This window comes from Callionymus lyra, chromosome 13, assembly GCF_982586985.1.
Source record: "Callionymus lyra chromosome 13, fCalLyr1.hap1.1, whole genome shotgun sequence".
In the NCBI taxonomy this organism is placed as follows: domain Eukaryota; kingdom Metazoa; phylum Chordata; class Actinopteri; order Syngnathiformes; family Callionymidae; genus Callionymus; species Callionymus lyra.
This window is the reverse complement of record NC_141830.1, coordinates 13,660,068-13,677,891: the sequence shown is the minus strand read 5'-3', so window position 1 is coordinate 13,677,891 and position 17,824 is coordinate 13,660,068. Positions and strand designations below refer to the sequence as shown.

Below are 17,824 nucleotides of genomic sequence, written 5' to 3'. Positions count from 1 at the left end.
CCGCAGCACGGGTAGTGGTGGTGGTTTCCAAGAGTATGCCAGCGTTTCCTCTTGTGCAGCAACAGAAGTTTGGCCCGTGAGAACGAAGCTGCATCGTTACAGTAAATAACACCTAAGTGTCGTGGCTCTGCTTCCCATAATCAAGCTTTCTTTTGAAAAAAAAAGCTTTTCTATTTTTGAAAGCAGCTCAGCACGATCACGAGGAACCTTTTTTCAGAGCAGCAAGGTTTTCTTCTTAGAAATAAAAAGGGAGTAAATCTGGACCAAAGCAGCTTTGCTCGGCAGAACAGTCCTCCCACACGAAAACATGTTGCACCATCACACAAATGATGAAGCGCTCCAGGCACCAGGACCGCTCCAAGATCTGCTCAAGAGCCCGTTTGACTATTATTGATCAATTATGCCGTTTAAATTGAATCAATTAGTCATATTTTCTTATGTAACTTTACACATAAATAAGGTTAAAAAAATAATTATGTCATCAGTTTTAATATCATCTTCATTCTTGACTGCTTTGTTTTAAATATAAATATTTCAGTTTATTTTATGGTAAAAATTCACATTTTAATAAGAGACATTTAAATTTGTATTCATGTTTAAAAAATAAGAATCTTTTTCTTCACCTTTTATTTTACAACCTATGCATTTTCTGATGTATTTTTTTTAGTTTTGCTCCGTCCATCAACGTCACTTCATACCATTTATTATAAATCTAACTCCAAAAATAAGCCTGTGGTGTCCTCTCATGTTTCTAAGAAAATTACTTCCTTATTCTTCAAATGCAAGTTAATAGATGACATTCTAGTGAATCATGGTTTTATTTTTAATGAGTTCACTACTATTAAAGCACATGTGTAGGATCAGCAGCTTCACTCTCATTTCTGGCATCACTTAGTTCTGCTCGCTGTGAATGAGAAGAAGGCCTTTGGTAGCCTTGCAGTTGACAATGAGTCATGTATTCATCACACATAAGTTTTGTAACAAACACTTTGAAGAAAACTTAACGGGCTGATGAAAACACCGGCTCAAATCCCACATAACGTCGTTAACGGCTGAGATCTGGCGCCACCTCCCGGTCAGCGGAAAGATGACACCCTCACGATGCATTGCTGGACATTATATTTTAATCCTGACATTTTGTCAAACAAAGTCAAACGTACAAAATCTCTCCATTCAAATGTTTCAAACAACATAAACCTCACAGGAAATTAAACGTTACAAAAAAATAATTCAGGGAGGACTTCTTCACATTTTGGCAACTTCTGCGACGCTGAAATCGAAAAAAGCAAAGACATTGGTGTAAGTTACGGGTCATCGACAGAGTCTGAGAAGGTGGACTCACCTGCTCTGGGGTTTTGACCATTTCAGAGCGTGTCTGGGAGGCACGGCCACGTTCGGGTGGTAGAAAGTACAATTGGGCCGTTTACATGCAGCCGCGTAGCGACAAGGCTGCAGACAGAAACGGTATTTTAGCACTTTGGCGACAGGAAGTAGAGGTGAATTCAAGTCAACACCTCACCACACTCGTAAAGAGGTGAAGGGTAACTCTCTCGGCACACAATTTTCATCAACATTACGTCTTTAGATCTAGTTGTAGATTAACTGATCTGATGCAACCCTGTTCAACATTTACACTCATCATTCCAAAACTCAACCTTATCCTTCCTCAAATTCTAGTTCTCATTTTAAAATTGCTCAACATGTGTGACGTGACCGTCCGAGTCCATCAGTTACCTTCGGGTGATAGAAGGGACAGTCCATCTTCTTGCACTCTGGGAAGAAGCGACACGTGTTTGTGGTTTGAACCGTTGGTGCTGCTGTAAGCAAGAGAGTCAATGCATCAATATTAGAAAAAAATACTTTTTATAAATAGTGTAAGCAGTGTAAAGCAGCAGGGTTTGACTTTTTTTCATCATCTGCTTTCCTCCTCAGGACAAGAAAACAGACGTGTCTGTACGTCTTAGACACCAGTTTTGACATAAATGTAATAACTAGTAGAGCTGTGAGAAAATATTAATACACTTGTATAACATGTTTTTATTTACCGATATTCAACCGCACAGTAGCATTATTTTCTTGGGATTTCAAAATAAATAGTTTAAGGTTTTTATTTGATTAAAGTGTGATTTGATCATTTCTTTTAAATTTTTACAATTAACATGCACAAATTCAGTGTTCATTTTTGTGTTGCAATTAAACTTCCCAGCCGCTAGATGGCAGCAGTCATTACGTCTTCTGCCGCTGTAGGAACTTTTAAATTGCACAGGAATGCTGCGATGACTGAGAACGAGAGGATACAGTCCACTCCAGCAGCTTTGAAAAGCTAATGTTTTGACATATTTTGGTTTGAAAAAAAAATGAAAGCAGTTATGACTTTGTCAAGAGTCATGCAACACCAGAGACAATTACTCTGAAATTACCACAAATATATCCAACAGTATCACAATACATCATAATATAACGTATCATTGAACCTGTATCGTTATACCTATAGTATCGCCAGATAATGACGAGACTGAAAAGCTAATTTTCTGCTTCACTTTGCTGCTCATGAAACCTAAAACATTCTGCATGCATTTAGAAATTGAGTTGTATCAGGATCAGTATACAGGAGTTATTATGGAAGAGTCACCTGGTCTCGGGACCGTTTTAGCCTGCTTGGGTTTCCTGACGCTGGCGTGCGTGAACGGACAGTCTGGCTTGCTGCAGCGAGCATCAAACTTGCAGTTGGGGTGAACAAATAGACATTTATCCCCGAACTGGCAGTTGGGGAAAGTTCTGTTGACAAGAAAATGACAAATGGAGACGATCAGGCGACGGGAAATAAGCCTTCAGAGGTCCCAGTCTAGACTCACTTGCACGGGGTGGTCGGGTGGTGGTACGGACACTCGTCGCCGCTCTTGCAGACGGGCCAGAACTTGCAGCGCTCCGGACCTTTCTGCTTCTTGTATGGGATGTTTTCCTCCTCGTCCTCGTCCACCATCATTATTTCCTCTTCCATCATGTCTGATGTAAGCAGACGAAGCATGAATGACAGCCGACATACAGCAGCTGAAGACTTCATTTGGTTTGACACATTGAGATACTTTGATGGTGGATTATCTTGTCATCTAAAACAATTGTTTCTCGGTCTGTGTGGCGTTACATCATTTCTGTTCTATTTAATTATTACTGTCTGAAAGGTGTTTTGTTAGGAAAAACAGATTTAATTTCCTCTGTAGTAACATTGGCCTACAACCAATCATACTAACTAACATTATGGCGCTTGTTCCAGTAAAGTTAACTTCAAAAATAAAAAATGAGCGAAAGGCTCACTCTTTGATATTAAACTGGTCAGCGTTGCAACTTGATTTGACCTTGATGTTGTCACGTTAAAAAATGTACAAGATTTGGCAACATAATGGTTCAGATGTGACACAAGGAGATGGGAAAAAAAACATTATGAGTCACTAGATTCCTCTCTGATTGATCAGCTCTGGTGTTGCAACGAACTTGTGGAGAAGTGGGTTGAAAGCGTTCAAAAGTTACCTGGTGAGGTGAGAGATAATCTGTCGTGGACGCCACCTTCAGGCAGCCTGGTGCTCTGGACCGAAGCCTCCGTGGGCTTCAGTGAGAGAGACTCGTCGTCCATGTCGAAGTCTGCGATGTTGCCCAGCGGACTCGGGATGCCGTCTAGTGTCACGATAAACTTGGGACTGGCGGAACTTTCCTGCTCTTTAGCGCTGAGAAAGAAAGTCATAATTTTTATTAAAAAAAAACACAATTTTGCTGATATTCCATTATAAAACTCAAGGCCCGTTCATTTTGTGACATATAAAGAACATTTTTAAGATGAATAAATGAACAGATTTTTTTTATTTTGAAATGATACAGAGACATCCAATAATCATAAAACTTATGTTGAAAGGGAGACATTTTTTTGGTAAAGTATAACAAACACGGAGATAATAAGGATAAATGGAGCCTCCAAAATGAAACAAAACTACGTCAGAGTCATACTTCCTGTTATATAATGTATGTTAAAATACTTTCATTGCAATCTTCATCTTAATGTCAAGTTCCACTACGCGTTTTACCCTTAAGGGGGTTGAATTAGACGGCTGAAAATATATATATATATATATATATATATATGTAAAATAGAACAAAGGGCTTTGTTAACCTGGGCTGGACAGTGCGAGGTAACGCAGGCTGGACTTCATCCTTCTGCTTTGGGTTCGTCAGGCTTCTGGTTTGCGTCTCGCTTAGTTGTGGCTGACTCACTATGATGGAGCGAGTGTCGAAGGTTCTCGCCTCAGCGACTTCAGTCATTTCTTCACCTGCAGGCGTCAGTGTGATCAATAAAGTATCATGAAGTAATGACATTTCATTTAAGATATTTGATAATGAATGGCACCATCGTTAGCATTATGCCTGTAGCGATACTCTAATCTTACAATATAATTCAATACGATTTATTCAGCTCCCGATACAATTAAATGTATTTCAATAAACTTGCATAATTTTCTAATAGATTTAATTCAGGGGACAGAGATTGCTCATCTAATTTTTGCTTACATTAATAGAACTGAAAGGCAACATATTTTATGTGCAAAAAAATCATCTTTAAAAACAGCTCCATTGTCCTCAGTCAGGGATCTCGAAGGGTTTTTATTTTTACTTAACTTACACAGGACATAATTAATGCCGTCATCTAATGGCGGGAAGTTTGATTGAAAAACCAATGTCAATTGCATGTTTGAATATTAGATGTTAAAAAAAAAAGAGTTCTCTTTTACACATAAAATGATTAAAAACCCTCACAAGTACAACAAAAACGTCTTGATTACTTAAAATAATAATTGATACAGTAACGTGGAATATTAATACAGCATTATTTCACAACCATAGCTGGCATGAACACACAAGGAAAAACACAAACATTGAGGGCAATAGTTGTGAAGAAGCAAAAGAGAGGTCAGAGAAAATGATGAGGTCAATAATAATAATACTTACTCTCTTCAATCGGATCTTTTTCACTGTTTTGCTCAACAGCGTCCAGTTGAAGACGTGAAGTTATTGATCTTGCAGGAGCTAAAATTAAAATATTACCATATTAACATTTTAATTAAATAAAACCTGGATAAAAATGCATGTAAACAGAGAATTAAATGACAGTTTGACATCAAGTCCTAACTATTTGTCTCTTTGCCTCTTATTTAATGGTCTTGTTTGACAAAAGTGGTGCTGGCTGAGTCAACATACCCACGGTCCTGGCGGTTGGTATCTCTGTGGGGGTGTAGGTTTGTGTTCGAGGGGCCAGTGTGTGCAGGTGCTCCTGGACCAACTGCAGAGCTGCACTGACGTCTCTGCTGCTGGCTAAGCGAGCGCGAGGCGCCACAGGGACGGTCTGCCTCGGAGGTACTGCAAAATGGAAAAGGGAGGTCACATGCCAGATCAGCAGGTGGGAGTGTGATATTGCTAATGGACATACTTGCTGGGTAGGCTGTGGTCTTGGTGATTGAATCCTGCGCTTCAGAAATGGCCTTGAGAATCAGATTCCTATTTGCCTGCAACGCTGGTGGAAGAGACGGCCTAGAGGAGAGCATGTTTGAAGATTTACAGCTGAAGGACAGAAGAAAATACATTCTTTGTTGCATCTAGAATATTGCCTTAGTCATTAACTTAACTTGTATGGTGCAGGCATCAAATTTGGAGATCAAAAAATGTAAATTGATAACTCAAAATGTTAGTCAATGCTGGCTAAAAAGGGTATGTGTGACAGTATCTGAACACTGACTTGCGCTCTGGTTTGGCGGGCAGGGAGACTCTACTGGACACTCCTCTTCCTCTGTGGCCTTCCTCCTCCTCCTCCTCCTCCTCCAAATCATCACTGTCATCCTCCTCTTCCCGACTCACTCGGACCACTGAACTTGCAACCGGAGCCTTACGCTTACGTGACACTTCCGCCTGCTAAAAACAATAAATATCAGCAAATGAGTTTTCAAAGACACCTTTTCTTTTCATGTTCTTTAAAGTAAAGAGTTAAGAATACCTTTGACCCACTTCTGGAAGATCTGCTGCTTCGACTTTCTTGCTGAACACTTCGCCCTGATGATCTGGATTCATCTAAAGAGCTCATGGCTGATACTTTGCTCTGACCTGGTCTATAGATTGCAGCGGTTTGCCTTCTCGTGGCACCTCGTGCACTACCTCTGTTGGTGCCTCGTTCATGGGATTCCTCACCAATGAGATCATCGTCCATCTCAGGCTTGATGTCAATGACAGCATCAGAGGGAAGTGGGTCCATTAGAGGCTTAACAGTTGAGGTAAGTCGAGAGAGAGCCTTTTCTCCAGGAGCATGCCTGTTGAAAAATAACAAGTGATTCTTACTTTATTGATTAAATTGTACAAGCCAATACAAAAACAGTTATGCATCCCTGACCACACTGTCGATACTCAACTAAATATGATGGAGCACCTGGTTTCATGAGCTGAGCTGGACACGTAGGCTTCTGTCCTCTCAGAGCGCGTACTTGAAACCGTCAGCGTCTTTACATTTTCTGCCCCGCCATCAGCTCCGATAAGTCTGACACTGTAGTCAGACTGATTCTTAACAGATTCAGGCTCTGTAGAAACATTATTGAGCTGATTGTCCAGATACATTTGTGGGGAATCAAGTAAACACTTGTCTGGTTGTTTCTTTTACTCACCAACTGCAACGGATCGCAACTTTTCTAGAACACCATGTAGCCTGAAACAGATTAACAGGCCAAGTGAGAAACATATCATCTTAACACTGTTCTGTCATCATGTCATACCAGGCTGTGAACTTGATAGTGTTGGTCCCCAGGAACAGAGAAAGATCATCAGCCATTTGTTGAGAGGTTTTCTTGTTTGCTACCATCACCATAATGTAGTCAGGTAGTTCTTCATCTACAATTCAAGATAAAGGGGAAAGTATATAAACATACAAATCGTCTAGTGTTGTTGTGATCTTAATTCAGTTTAATGTGACTGTAATGTTGTTACCAGAGATCATTCAAGCATATACATGCAGAACTGTTTAAGTATTTTAATAAATCGTTTTCGGTGAATCAAAACTTTTTTGTTTTACTTACCAATATATGCACCGAGTTCTTGTAGCTTAGCCTTGATCGCAGCCTTCAATGAAAGAGAAGTGGGGAAACAAAACAAGTAGAAAGTTAAAAAATAACAATTCGTAAGAGGACACGAAGTTTCGCACGTAAATCGATCAGTGTACAGCGTGTTTCTGAGCGTAACGTTTGCTATGAACCATGTGTCCAACTATCCTAGATACGCAAATGCGTGCTAACATGCTAATGCTAGCTTGGAACGAATAGATAAGGCCAAAGTATGGACATAAATACGAATACGAACATAAATAGATGGACTTACTCTTATTTTCTTGCTGATTTCTGTGCCAATTTCCATGGTGGGAGTTGTAAAAGATCATATGAATAAAACAAAAAACACTTCGACTCCACTCTATAGGGAGCTAGCAAGGTAATTCTTCTTCTGGGCGGATAATTAACACAGGATCAGCTGTTTACCGCCACCTAGCGGTCTGGAGTGTAAGCAAGCCATTTCAGATTTCATAATAAATATACTTAGACCTAATTAGACTTTCTTTTATTGTCATTGCACAGAAAAACAACGCAGTAAAACTGACAACGAAATTTCATTGCTTGGCCAACGTTAAAAAACACAGCAAAGAGTTATATAAAAAGTATAAAAATAAATATCAATTAGTTAAAAATAGTGCAATATAGTATAAATAGAATAAATAAATAATGTTTTAAATATTGCATAGCTCAAAGTTATATTTCATTAATCAGGTCTGATGGCCAGAGGGAAGAAGCTGTTGCTGAATCTTTCTGTTCTGCAGCGGATGCCGCGGAACCTTCTGCCAGACGCCAGGAGAGAGAACAGTCCATAGAGGGGGTGGGTGATGTCGGACAGAATTCTGTGGGCTCTGTTCAGGCAGCCGGATTTTGCAACGTCCTGGATGGGGGGGAGTGGTGTCGAGATGATCTTCTCCACGGTCCTCACAACTCTCTGCAGAGACTTCCGGTCAGCGGCCTTGCAGCTCCCCGGCCAGATGGAGATGCTGCTGGTCAGTAGGCTCTGGATGGTCCCTCTGTAGAAGGTGTAGAGGATGGGAGAGACACCTTCCTCATCCGTCTCAGGAAGTGCAGGCACTGCTGGACTTTCTTAACCAGGGAGGTGATGTGAAGTGTACAGCTGAGGTCCTTTGTGATGTGTACCCCCAGGACCTTGGTGCTGCTGACGACCTCCACCGTCGTGCCGTTGATGAGGAGTGTTGCATGGCTGGGTCGGGATCTTCTGAAGTCTATGATGATTTCTTTAGTCTGGTCGACGTTCAGGAGCAGGTTGTTCACCTCGCACCAGTCCACCAGGTGTTGGCCCTCCTCTCTGTAGGCCAGTTCGTTGTCGTCCTGAATGAGGCCCTGTTGTGTCATCAGCGTATTTCAGGATTTGGTTGGTACTTTACCTGGGACGACAGCCGTGGGTCATCAGGGTGAACAGCAGGGGGCTCAAGACACAGCCCTGTGGGGAGCCGGTGCTCACAGAGATGACTCTTGAGGTGTTGTTGCCCACACAGACAGACTGGTTTCTGTTGGTCAGGAAGTCCAGCAGCCAGTTGCACAAGGGGGTGTTGAGGCCCAAAGGGCCCAGTTTTCATAACAGGTCCTGGGGGACAATGGTGTTGAATACTGAGCTAAAGTCCAGGAACAGCATTCGCAGGTGGGTGTTCTTATCATCCAGGTGCTCCAGACTCTGGTGGAGAGCAGTGGGGATGGCATCCTCAGTTGAGCGCTTAGGCTCTAAAGAAAATAAATTCATTTGGGCAGTACAGAGAGGATGTGGTCCTTGACCACCCGCTCGAAGTTACTAACCAAGATAAAGATGACTTTATATTCACAACCGTCTTTTTTAATCGTCACAGAATAGATAAGAGCAGCTACAAAATATTAAGGAAAGTCTAAACGTTTCATTTTTGGGTGACATTGGGTCGAGAAAACAAAACATATAAAATAAATTAATTTTATTGAATTAAACAACGAGACAATATGATACATATATTGTATTATATTGTTTAATTTGCCGGTGTTGAAGTTTAATAAGTAGGTACAATGATCGTAAGTACTGTTGTTGTTTTTTATTGAAACTATCGAGATTTGTTTACGCTGAAAATACCATCTCAATGATCTCATGTTTAAATGTGAACTATATCAAGTCATTGCATTATTAAGCTACTACAAGTGTCCTCTAGAGGTCAGGCGAGATCATCTAACGTGTCTCCTCAGAACTTAGAAATCAGTTCATTTCACGTAACAAAAGATGAGTCATGCCAGGCTCGAACATCTCTGGCATCTCAATGTATAAAAAGTGAATGGTGTGGAAAAGTTGCTTTGGAAAATATATCTATGATGGGGTCTATTTTACTCCTTATAATGGATGGGGGCCACTTCACCAGTGACCTTGACCCCTTCACGATAAGTAAAAGTGTGTTGAGTTCATCAATAACTTGAGGACACAGGATGGTTCAGAGCTTCATCGCTATATTTCCCTCGCTTTAAAAGCGTCTGCTCCATGAAAATTAATATCCTGTTTTTCTGTGTGTGAGTGCCTCACAACAATGGAGGGAAGGAGTTCGCTCACTGTCTAGACAAACATCTAACGCACAGTCATGGCTGTCTGCTGCTTTTTTTCCACTCTGCTTTGTTCATCTCCGTCTGTGTTCATTAAAGCTGTCCAACTCAACATCTATTTGTCTTTGTTCACAAATATTCTGACACTTAAAGCATCACAACGTCACTTATTTTGCACAAATGCAGATGAGAAACACTTGAGTCGTCTTTTATTAGATGTCACATTGGCTGTCCTTCACTTCGTCAGGATTCAGACCCAGAAACCTTCAACGCCCCATTGTGGAGGAGATCAAACCAGTTCATAGGAAACAAGCACAAACACTACATTTTTGTTCACATTTTGCTTTTATTTTATCACAGACACAGGCCTGCGAGGAACAAACTGTTCAAGGCCAGAACCACATCCATCAGCAGAAGCTTGTGATTCTCTTTATGAACTGAGATCATTTGTTTTGTTGCTTCACATTTCTTTATATGAGTTCATCTCTGTCAATCTCTTGAATTCAATTCATCCTCTGCAAAGACCTTCGTAGAGTCCTTTGAAAAAATAACAGACAGAAGTGCAACTGCACATTTCAAAGAAGGAGGTAATAACAAGTATATGATTGTAGAAAGAAATTAAATGTGGTAAAAAGAAAAAGAGAGCGTACACCTCCGCCATGCTGCACCATCACAAAAATATTTATAGTAATTACATATTCATGTACATTTATGTAAACATATTTGTTATTCTAATGATATTAAAACATCCATTATGTATTTCAAAAACTATAATTAACGCTTTTTGTTGCTTGGAGAACAAAAAATGCCTTTTTTTTTTTTTTAGTTGTGAAATTGTACTGTTTTCCTAGAACGACCCACTTTCCTCCTCTTGTCTGAGCAGTATAAACAAACATGCAAACTCAGAATTAAAAATCACAAATGTATTTTATGTACCATGTTAAAAAACAACAAGTGTCTTATTGTTTAATTGCTCTGGACTTCAGAGATAATGTAAGATTTTTTTCAACGGTCATTACTCGTGTACTAAAACGATTATTATAATCTTTTCTTCACTACATGACTTTGCTTCGACTCAGAGAGAGAGTCGTGTCATGTGACCACCGAATTGATTTACAGCAGTGGGTCAGAGACAATGTTTACATATTAAATATTGAGACTTTCTCAACTTACCAGGAATAGAACACCATAAACCGACTGAACAAAGAGTCTTTCTTTCATCAGGGGACACAAATGTATTTACAACATTGCAGTGACACTGTTTTGACACCGGAGGAAGCCAAAAACAAGAATTCAAATCCTACAGATTAGTCTTGACTAGTAAGTAAGTAAGTCATTTTTATTTGTATAGCGCTTTTCCAGACCAGGGTCACAAAGCGCTTAAACAATCAAAACAATATTCAATAAAGTATATACTTTAAAGATCAAGATAAAACTGATAACACAACAGGAGTTCCAAAAAAATCAAGGAAAAGCCTGAACAAATAAAAACAACTAGGCATCATAATTAATAACCCTTTCTGCATTAATACATGTGTAAGACATGTGAGTGTCAAGGGCCGTCAGGGTAAAAGAAAGCAGCATTGTAATTATGCAATGACTAAAAGCAACAACACTTTTTTTTAAGGGACAGAAATACTCACATCGACTACATACAACGAATGGGAAAAATAAAAATTTACTGAAAACAAGTTATTTTTAGGATTTCTTTGTAATGAACAGTAAAAGTGTGGCCCCCGGGCGTCTCTTTGCCCAGATCTGTGTTGGTGTGAATACATCAGTGAAACAACTGTGAAAAACAAGTGCTGTGTAAGTAAGTAAGTAAGTAATTTTTATTTGTATAGCGCTTTTTCAGAGCAGGGTCACAAAGCGCTTAAACAATCAAAACAATATTCAATAAAGTATATACTTTAAAGATCAAGATAAAACTGATAACACAACAGGAGTTCCAGAAAATCAAGGGAAGGCCTGAACAAATAAAAACGTCTTAACGTGCACTTACTTGCGCAGTGCTCAAATTTGGACAAGGTAGTACTGTCTCAAATCAAACACTGTTGCTACACACTTAAAAGAAAAGACTCGACAGCTTCTTCTTCTTCTACATTTTAACACCGATCACAACCAGCCGTTGGAACTCTATCACCGACACTTGACAGCGCTTTTCACAAATTGAAACAAGATATTAACAAGTTATTAAGTTGTGTTTCATTGTGTTATTATTGTTGTTGTGTTGTTTTGTGGTAAGATCTTCTCGCACTTCTTTGCACTTTGTTATCTATTGCTCTTTGCTCTTTTGAGTTGCATTTTGTTCTTCTATTGTCTGCTCTGAACTGGAAACCTGAAGTCAATCTAATCTAATCTAATATTTAGGATGATTTGTGTTGCGGACGCCGCTACTTGTGCAGACTGTGTTGTAGGTTCAGTTGTTTCATGATAATGTTCTGTAAATGCTCATCTTCAGCTGAAACCTTGAAAGGAGCCGCTGTGGTCACGAGCACGACTCCCTCTTACACTCACCGCCTGTGTTCGCCTCTTCAAGACATCATCACATCCCAGCGTCGAGTTTCAGTCCCGTCAAGCTCTGGCCTTTAGGGCCGGATGAAGGAAGGAAGCCACCGACCGGTGAAGGTGGCTGAAGGTAATTCACTGCACCTGCACTGACAATGACCAGAAATCAGATCCACTTTTTCCTGGAAAAGACTAGACCTGCATGAATGCAGCGGCTGCAGTCGGTGCCGGTTACACTCACATTCATCACACACACACGCACAAACACACACACACACACACACACACACATCAAAGCAATGGGTCTGTCCTCAAGTAATTACATTTTAAGAAAAGCGAGAGTTCACTTTTCCTTTTCACATGTTAAAATGATGGAAAGTTACGTGAATTAATTCAACTTTTTGGTCTTGACAGGTTTTGCAGATCATTATTTATTGCGACTATTGTGAAAAAAGAGCTTCAGTAGAAGGAAAACTTAACTTAAAAATGTTTATTTTATTGAAGATGTTCAACAAAATCCTGAAAAATATACAAAACAAATAACATTGTTTTTCTTAATAAAAAAAAACAATAAAAAAAACAATAACAGATAGACAGTTATTTCGATTTGAACACGAAATGCTCACAAAAGTTGAAATTTCAACATGATCAGTTTTATAGTTTTACTCTGATCACTCGAGGGCCCCATAAATAAAGCCATTGGGGCACTTTCTCCAACAACCGCGTTGGCAAATGTTTCTTTAAAAGACAAAACAAATCAGAGCCGAAGGTGCTTTCTCACTCTGCTCTTCTTTTTCTTTTTTTTTCTGCCTGTTATCCATGCTTTCAGCCGGGGTCACTTTGTTCTCCTGCTAACCCTTCTAATCCCTAAATCTTTTGTCTCCGTCAGCAGCCTGTTCCCCGCTCCCTCCCTTCCCACCTCCTCTCCTGAGTCGTTGTGTTGGAACCACAACGGCAGGAACGCTCAACCGATTATTGAGTTTCAAGTAGATGTTTCGCTCGGAAATGTTGCCGGCAACGAACGAGGCTTTTATTTCTGGACATGTGGAGATGTTTCTATTCATTTAGAGAGTCGGCTTGTAGTGATGTTTTCGTGCGGTTTGTACGATGGTGGTGATTAATGTTCTTCACGAGAAACATCTGCACCGTGACGGTGGCCTGCAGCGCTTCTGAGGTACGACCACCCAAACCCAGAGCTGAGTCACCTGTGCATGTGTCAAGAGTTACGCATGCTCATGAGAACAATCAAATCCTTCACAAAAAAAAAAGATCCAATCGATTTCAGAGAGCAGACAATAAATAAATAAAAACACGCTGCTGCACGATGAGTTCTCTGAGAGGGAGTGAGACAAAGAAACCAGGCTCAATACTTAAGTAAGTAAGTCATTTATATTTATATTGCGCTTTTCCAGACCAGGGTCACAAAGCACTTAAACAATCAAAACAATATTAAATAAAGTATATACTTTAAAGGTCAAGATAAAACTGATAACACAACAGGAGTTCCAGAAAATCAAGGAAAAGCCTGAACAAATAAAAACGTCTTAAGATGTTTCTTCAGTCAGTAGGGTTTATTCTTCGTACCACTTTGTTAATATGCTCAATTCAATTCATAAGCTCAGATCTTGATTATTATTTTTATTATTATTACTAGAAAATGTGCATTTCCAGAAGAAAATACAGTGTGAATGCTGAATCTGCTGAATCTGTGAGCACAAATGTTTGACAGTATCAGTATTCAAAGTACATATGTGTGGAAACAGTTGAAATGATCACATAAAGGAAAAAGACAGTTGTGAATAATTTGAAAAAAAGAAGAAAAGGAAGAATTAGAATAAAAGGATAAAAAAGGGTTGAAATAAGGGTTGAAAGTTGAAATAGTAATGTAGTAGTAGAAGAATAAGTAATATAAGTACAAGTAGTAAAAGCAGTAGTATAATTCGTATAAGAATTGGTAGTAAAAGTATAAGTAGAATTACTTGTAGAATTAGTAGTATAAGTATACAGTATGTAGTATTAGTATTAGTAGTAGTAGAAGCAGAGGTATCCAAGAGTTCAAATGCGAGTCTAGAAGTAGTAGTAGAAGTAGTAGAATTAGAAGTAGAAGTAGAAGAAGTAGTAGTAAAAGTAGTAGTGGGAGTAGAAGAAGTAGTACAAGTAGTAGTAGAAGGAGAATAAGTAGTAGAAGTACAAGTAGTAAAAGCAGTAGTATAATTCGTATAAGAATTGGTAGTAAAAGTATAAGTATAATTACTTGTAGAATTAGTAGTATAAGTATATGTAGTATTAGTATTAGTAGTAGTAGAAGCAGAGGTATCCAAGAGTTCAAAATGCGAGTCTAGAAGTAGTAGTAGAAGTAGTAGAATTAGAAGTAGAAGTAGAAGAAGTAGTAGTAAAACTAGTAGTGGGAGTAGAAGAAGTAGTAGAAGGAGAATAAGTAGTAGAAGTAGTAGAAGTATGAGTAGTAGAAGAAGAGGTATCCAAGAGTTCAAAAGCTAGTCAACTTGACTGGGTAGAGTTTCTAGAAGTAGTAGTTAAGGTAGTAGAATTAGTAGTAGAAGCATTAGCAGTAGAAGTGGAAGAAGTGGTAGTAGTAGTAGAAGTAGAATACATAGTAGAAAAAGAAGAATAAGTAGTAGTAGTAAAAGTAGTAGTGGGAGTAGAAGAAGTAGTAGAAGTAGAATAAATAGTAGAAAAAGAAGAATAAGTAGTAGTAGTAAAAGTAGTAGTGGGAGTAGAAGAAGTAGTAGAAGTAGAATAAATAGTAGAAAAAGAAGAATACGTAGTAGTAGTAAAAGTAGTAGTGGGAGTAGAAGAAGTAGTAGAAGTAGTAGTAGATGTAGAATAAGTAGTAGAAGTAGTAGAAGAATCAGTAGTGTAGTAGGAGAACAAGAAGTAGTAGAATTAGTATAAGAAGAAGTAGTTGAATTACATTACATTCCATACATTCGGGATCGAGCCGAATTGAAAAGCGGATAAAATTTGTAGGAGGAGATTCCTTCAGCATTCACACAATCATAGTCTTCTTTCATTAAGTTATAAAGTAAAAAAAGTATTGACTTTATAGAAAATATAAATGTCATTTATCTTGTAAAGATGGATGTTATCACTGAAATACACACAACATTTTAAAAACAATTGTCCAGACATGAAAAAAAGAGTAAACGGTATCGTTAGTATTATCTTCATGTTTATCTTTAACTAAACAAATGTTTTCCCTTTGATGCAGGTTTTACTGTTATTGTAAGTCTCTGTTCAAGTGTTGACATCAATGATCTCTGTGGCTTATCTTATCTTAAACACATATTTATTTTTGTTAAAAAAAACAACAACTTTAGTTTATTTTGATCGAACCATCCAGCATGTGCTACAAAAACACCTCATAAAATGTAACTCTTTTAACAGATAGATAGATAGATAGATAGATAGATAAAACTTTGACGTACAAAAAGTTTATCACAAATTCCGACTCTTGTGAGTTGGATGTCCAGGTCAGGTCAAAAAGTATTCAATAACATTGATTCATACCTTTTCAGGCACTTAACTTTTATGTGAAACTCTCCTCTGCTTTTAAAACTCTAGTGACCAAGACCAGGCTTTGTTCAGGAGCCATTAGCGGTCGTGACCTCGGGCCAACTCTGACCACTGGGCTCATCATCTCATCACTCAGCAGCGTCATTATCGCCCGCCTGCCCTCTCTGTTTGCTCAGGCGCGCAGCCCGGGTTTGATATTTAACTAATGATTTACACCAGATTTTATCAGCACAAAAGGGAAAATCCAATTTGAGTGTTTAAGTGAATTTGTGCCCAGAGTGGGCGTCGTGAGCAGCAGCTGGTCCAGCAGCGCAAAATTCAATCTCTGGAGAGCAAAAAAGATGGAAAACTTTAAATATAACTTGAGTGTGGCTTCAGTGCGTCTTTCAGCACGTTCATGGGCGCGCAGCCCCAGACGCCTGCAGCTATAATTATCCAGTGAATGGGGAGCGGACTCTGGTTCCCAGATTCATTACCGGCACCGCTGGTGTCGCAGCAGGAATAAAGCTGTCGGACATTCTACACCTGACTCTGACACAGAGGAGCTGGACTGATCCCTCCGAGACTTTTGGGTGCTAAATGATGAGGACCAGAAGACACTCAACGCTAACACCGAGTCTTTGGGATTCACCTCAGGGACAAACATCACTAGATAGAAGATACATTCTTGTAGCAGGAATGGATGATAAAACGGTTGATAGAAAGCAGCTCCTGAAAATAATCTACATTTATTTTTCAAGCAGCAGGAATCGAATCCATCCCCAGAGACCTTCGTGGACAGATTCTCTCACTGAAGTGATCACACATGACAGCAGGAGAATCCCTTCGTGAGTGAAGGTTCACCTCCTGCAGCAGCTTTAGCGTTAGCATTAGTCCGTTCAAAGAGGAATGGATGGATGATCCTCACACAGTAATGTCTTGGGTCTTCACTTTCTAACGTTTTTATTTTTTACCAATTATCCAAATATATTAGGAATATTTATTTAATTTGTGGCCATGATTCTGTGTTTTTTTTTTAAAGAATAAAAGTTTAGAACTCCTATTTTAATCAAGGTTTTATAAACGGATATGGTGGATGAAAAGATGGATGGATGAATAGATGGATGGATGGATGGATGATGAATGGATAGATTAATAGATGGATGGATGGATGGATGGATGATGGATGGATGGATGGACCGATGGATAGATAGATGGATAATGGATGGATGGATGGATGGATGGATGGATGGATGGATGGATGGATGGATGGATGGATGGATGGATGGATGGATGGATAGATGGATGGATAGATAGATAGATCAATAGATCAATAGATGGATGAAGTGATGAATAGATGGATGGATGGATGGATGATGAATGGATAGATTAATAGATGGATGGATGGATGGATGGATGATGGATGGATGGATGGACCGATGGATAGATAGATGGATAATGGATGGATGGATGGATGGATGGATGGATGGATGGATGGATGGATGGATGGATGGATGGATGGATGGATGGATGGATGGATGGATGGATGGATGGATGGATGGATGGATGGATGGATGGATGGATGGATGGATGGATGGATGGATGGATGGATGGATGAATAGATGGATGATGGATGATGGATGGAGGGATGATGGATGGATGGATGGATGGATGGATGGATGGATGGATGGATGGATGGATGGATGGATGGATGGATGGATGGATGATGGATGGATGGATGGATGGATGGATGGATGGATGGATGGATGGATGGATGGATGGATGGATGGATGGATGGATGGATGGATGGATGGATGGATGGATGGATAGATGGATGGATAGATAGATAGATCAATAGATCAATAGATGGATGAAGTGATGAATAGATGGATGGAGTGATGATGGATAGATGAATAGATGGATGGATAGATGGACAGATGGACAGATGGATAGATAGATAGATAAATAGATGAATCGATGGATGGATAATGGATGGATAGATGGATAGATGAACTTTATTGATCATTTATTGGCTCTTGTTTGTTGTTACGTCTGATCTTTAACTAACATGTATAAATGTCTCTTGAAGATATATTTCACCCAAAATTCAAACTTATCTTCGTCCA

General features: G+C 39.3%; 2 protein-coding genes across 3 annotated transcripts in view; one reads left to right on the top strand and one right to left on the bottom strand.

Moving 5' to 3' along the window:
• LOC148067455 (transforming growth factor beta-3 proprotein-like) overlaps positions 1-17,824 on the top strand; it is a 179,205-nt gene that overhangs the window by 68,365 nt on the left and 93,016 nt on the right. The gene's annotated exons all lie outside the window — the stretch shown is intronic.
• Positions 1,105-7,538, bottom strand: zc3h14 (zinc finger CCCH-type containing 14). Of its 2 annotated transcripts, none has more exons than XM_087805225.1 (17): positions 7,399-7,538; positions 7,101-7,143; positions 6,801-6,915; positions 6,693-6,733; positions 6,461-6,608; positions 6,035-6,344; positions 5,780-5,952; positions 5,474-5,574; positions 5,245-5,403; positions 4,996-5,073; positions 4,163-4,319; positions 3,529-3,722; positions 2,856-3,006; positions 2,633-2,778; positions 1,735-1,817; positions 1,343-1,449; positions 1,105-1,270 (listed from the first exon to the last, which is right to left on the bottom strand). In XM_087805225.1, the coding sequence occupies exons 1-17, from the start codon at positions 7,432-7,434 to the stop codon at positions 1,246-1,248; spliced, it is 2,067 nt and encodes a 688-aa protein (XP_087661351.1). In that variant the 5' UTR covers positions 7,435-7,538; the 3' UTR covers positions 1,105-1,245. The 2 variants fall into 2 exon arrangements, with proteins under 2 accessions (XP_087661351.1, XP_087661352.1); XM_087805226.1 differs by having other exon boundaries at positions 5,780-5,949.

Excerpts from the sequence above, each read along its gene's own strand:
- zc3h14 (XM_087805225.1), bottom strand. The coding sequence starts at position 7,434 with ATGGAAATTGGCACAGAAATCAGCAAGAAAATAAGA. Across the intron at positions 6,345-6,460 it reads AGCTCAGCTCATGAAACCAG|GCATGCTCCTGGAGAAAAGG; the intron begins GTGCTCCATCAT and ends ATTTTTCAACAG. Across the intron at positions 1,271-1,342 it reads TGGTCAAAACCCCAGAGCAG|CGTCGCAGAAGTTGCCAAAA; the intron begins GTGAGTCCACCT and ends TTTCGATTTCAG.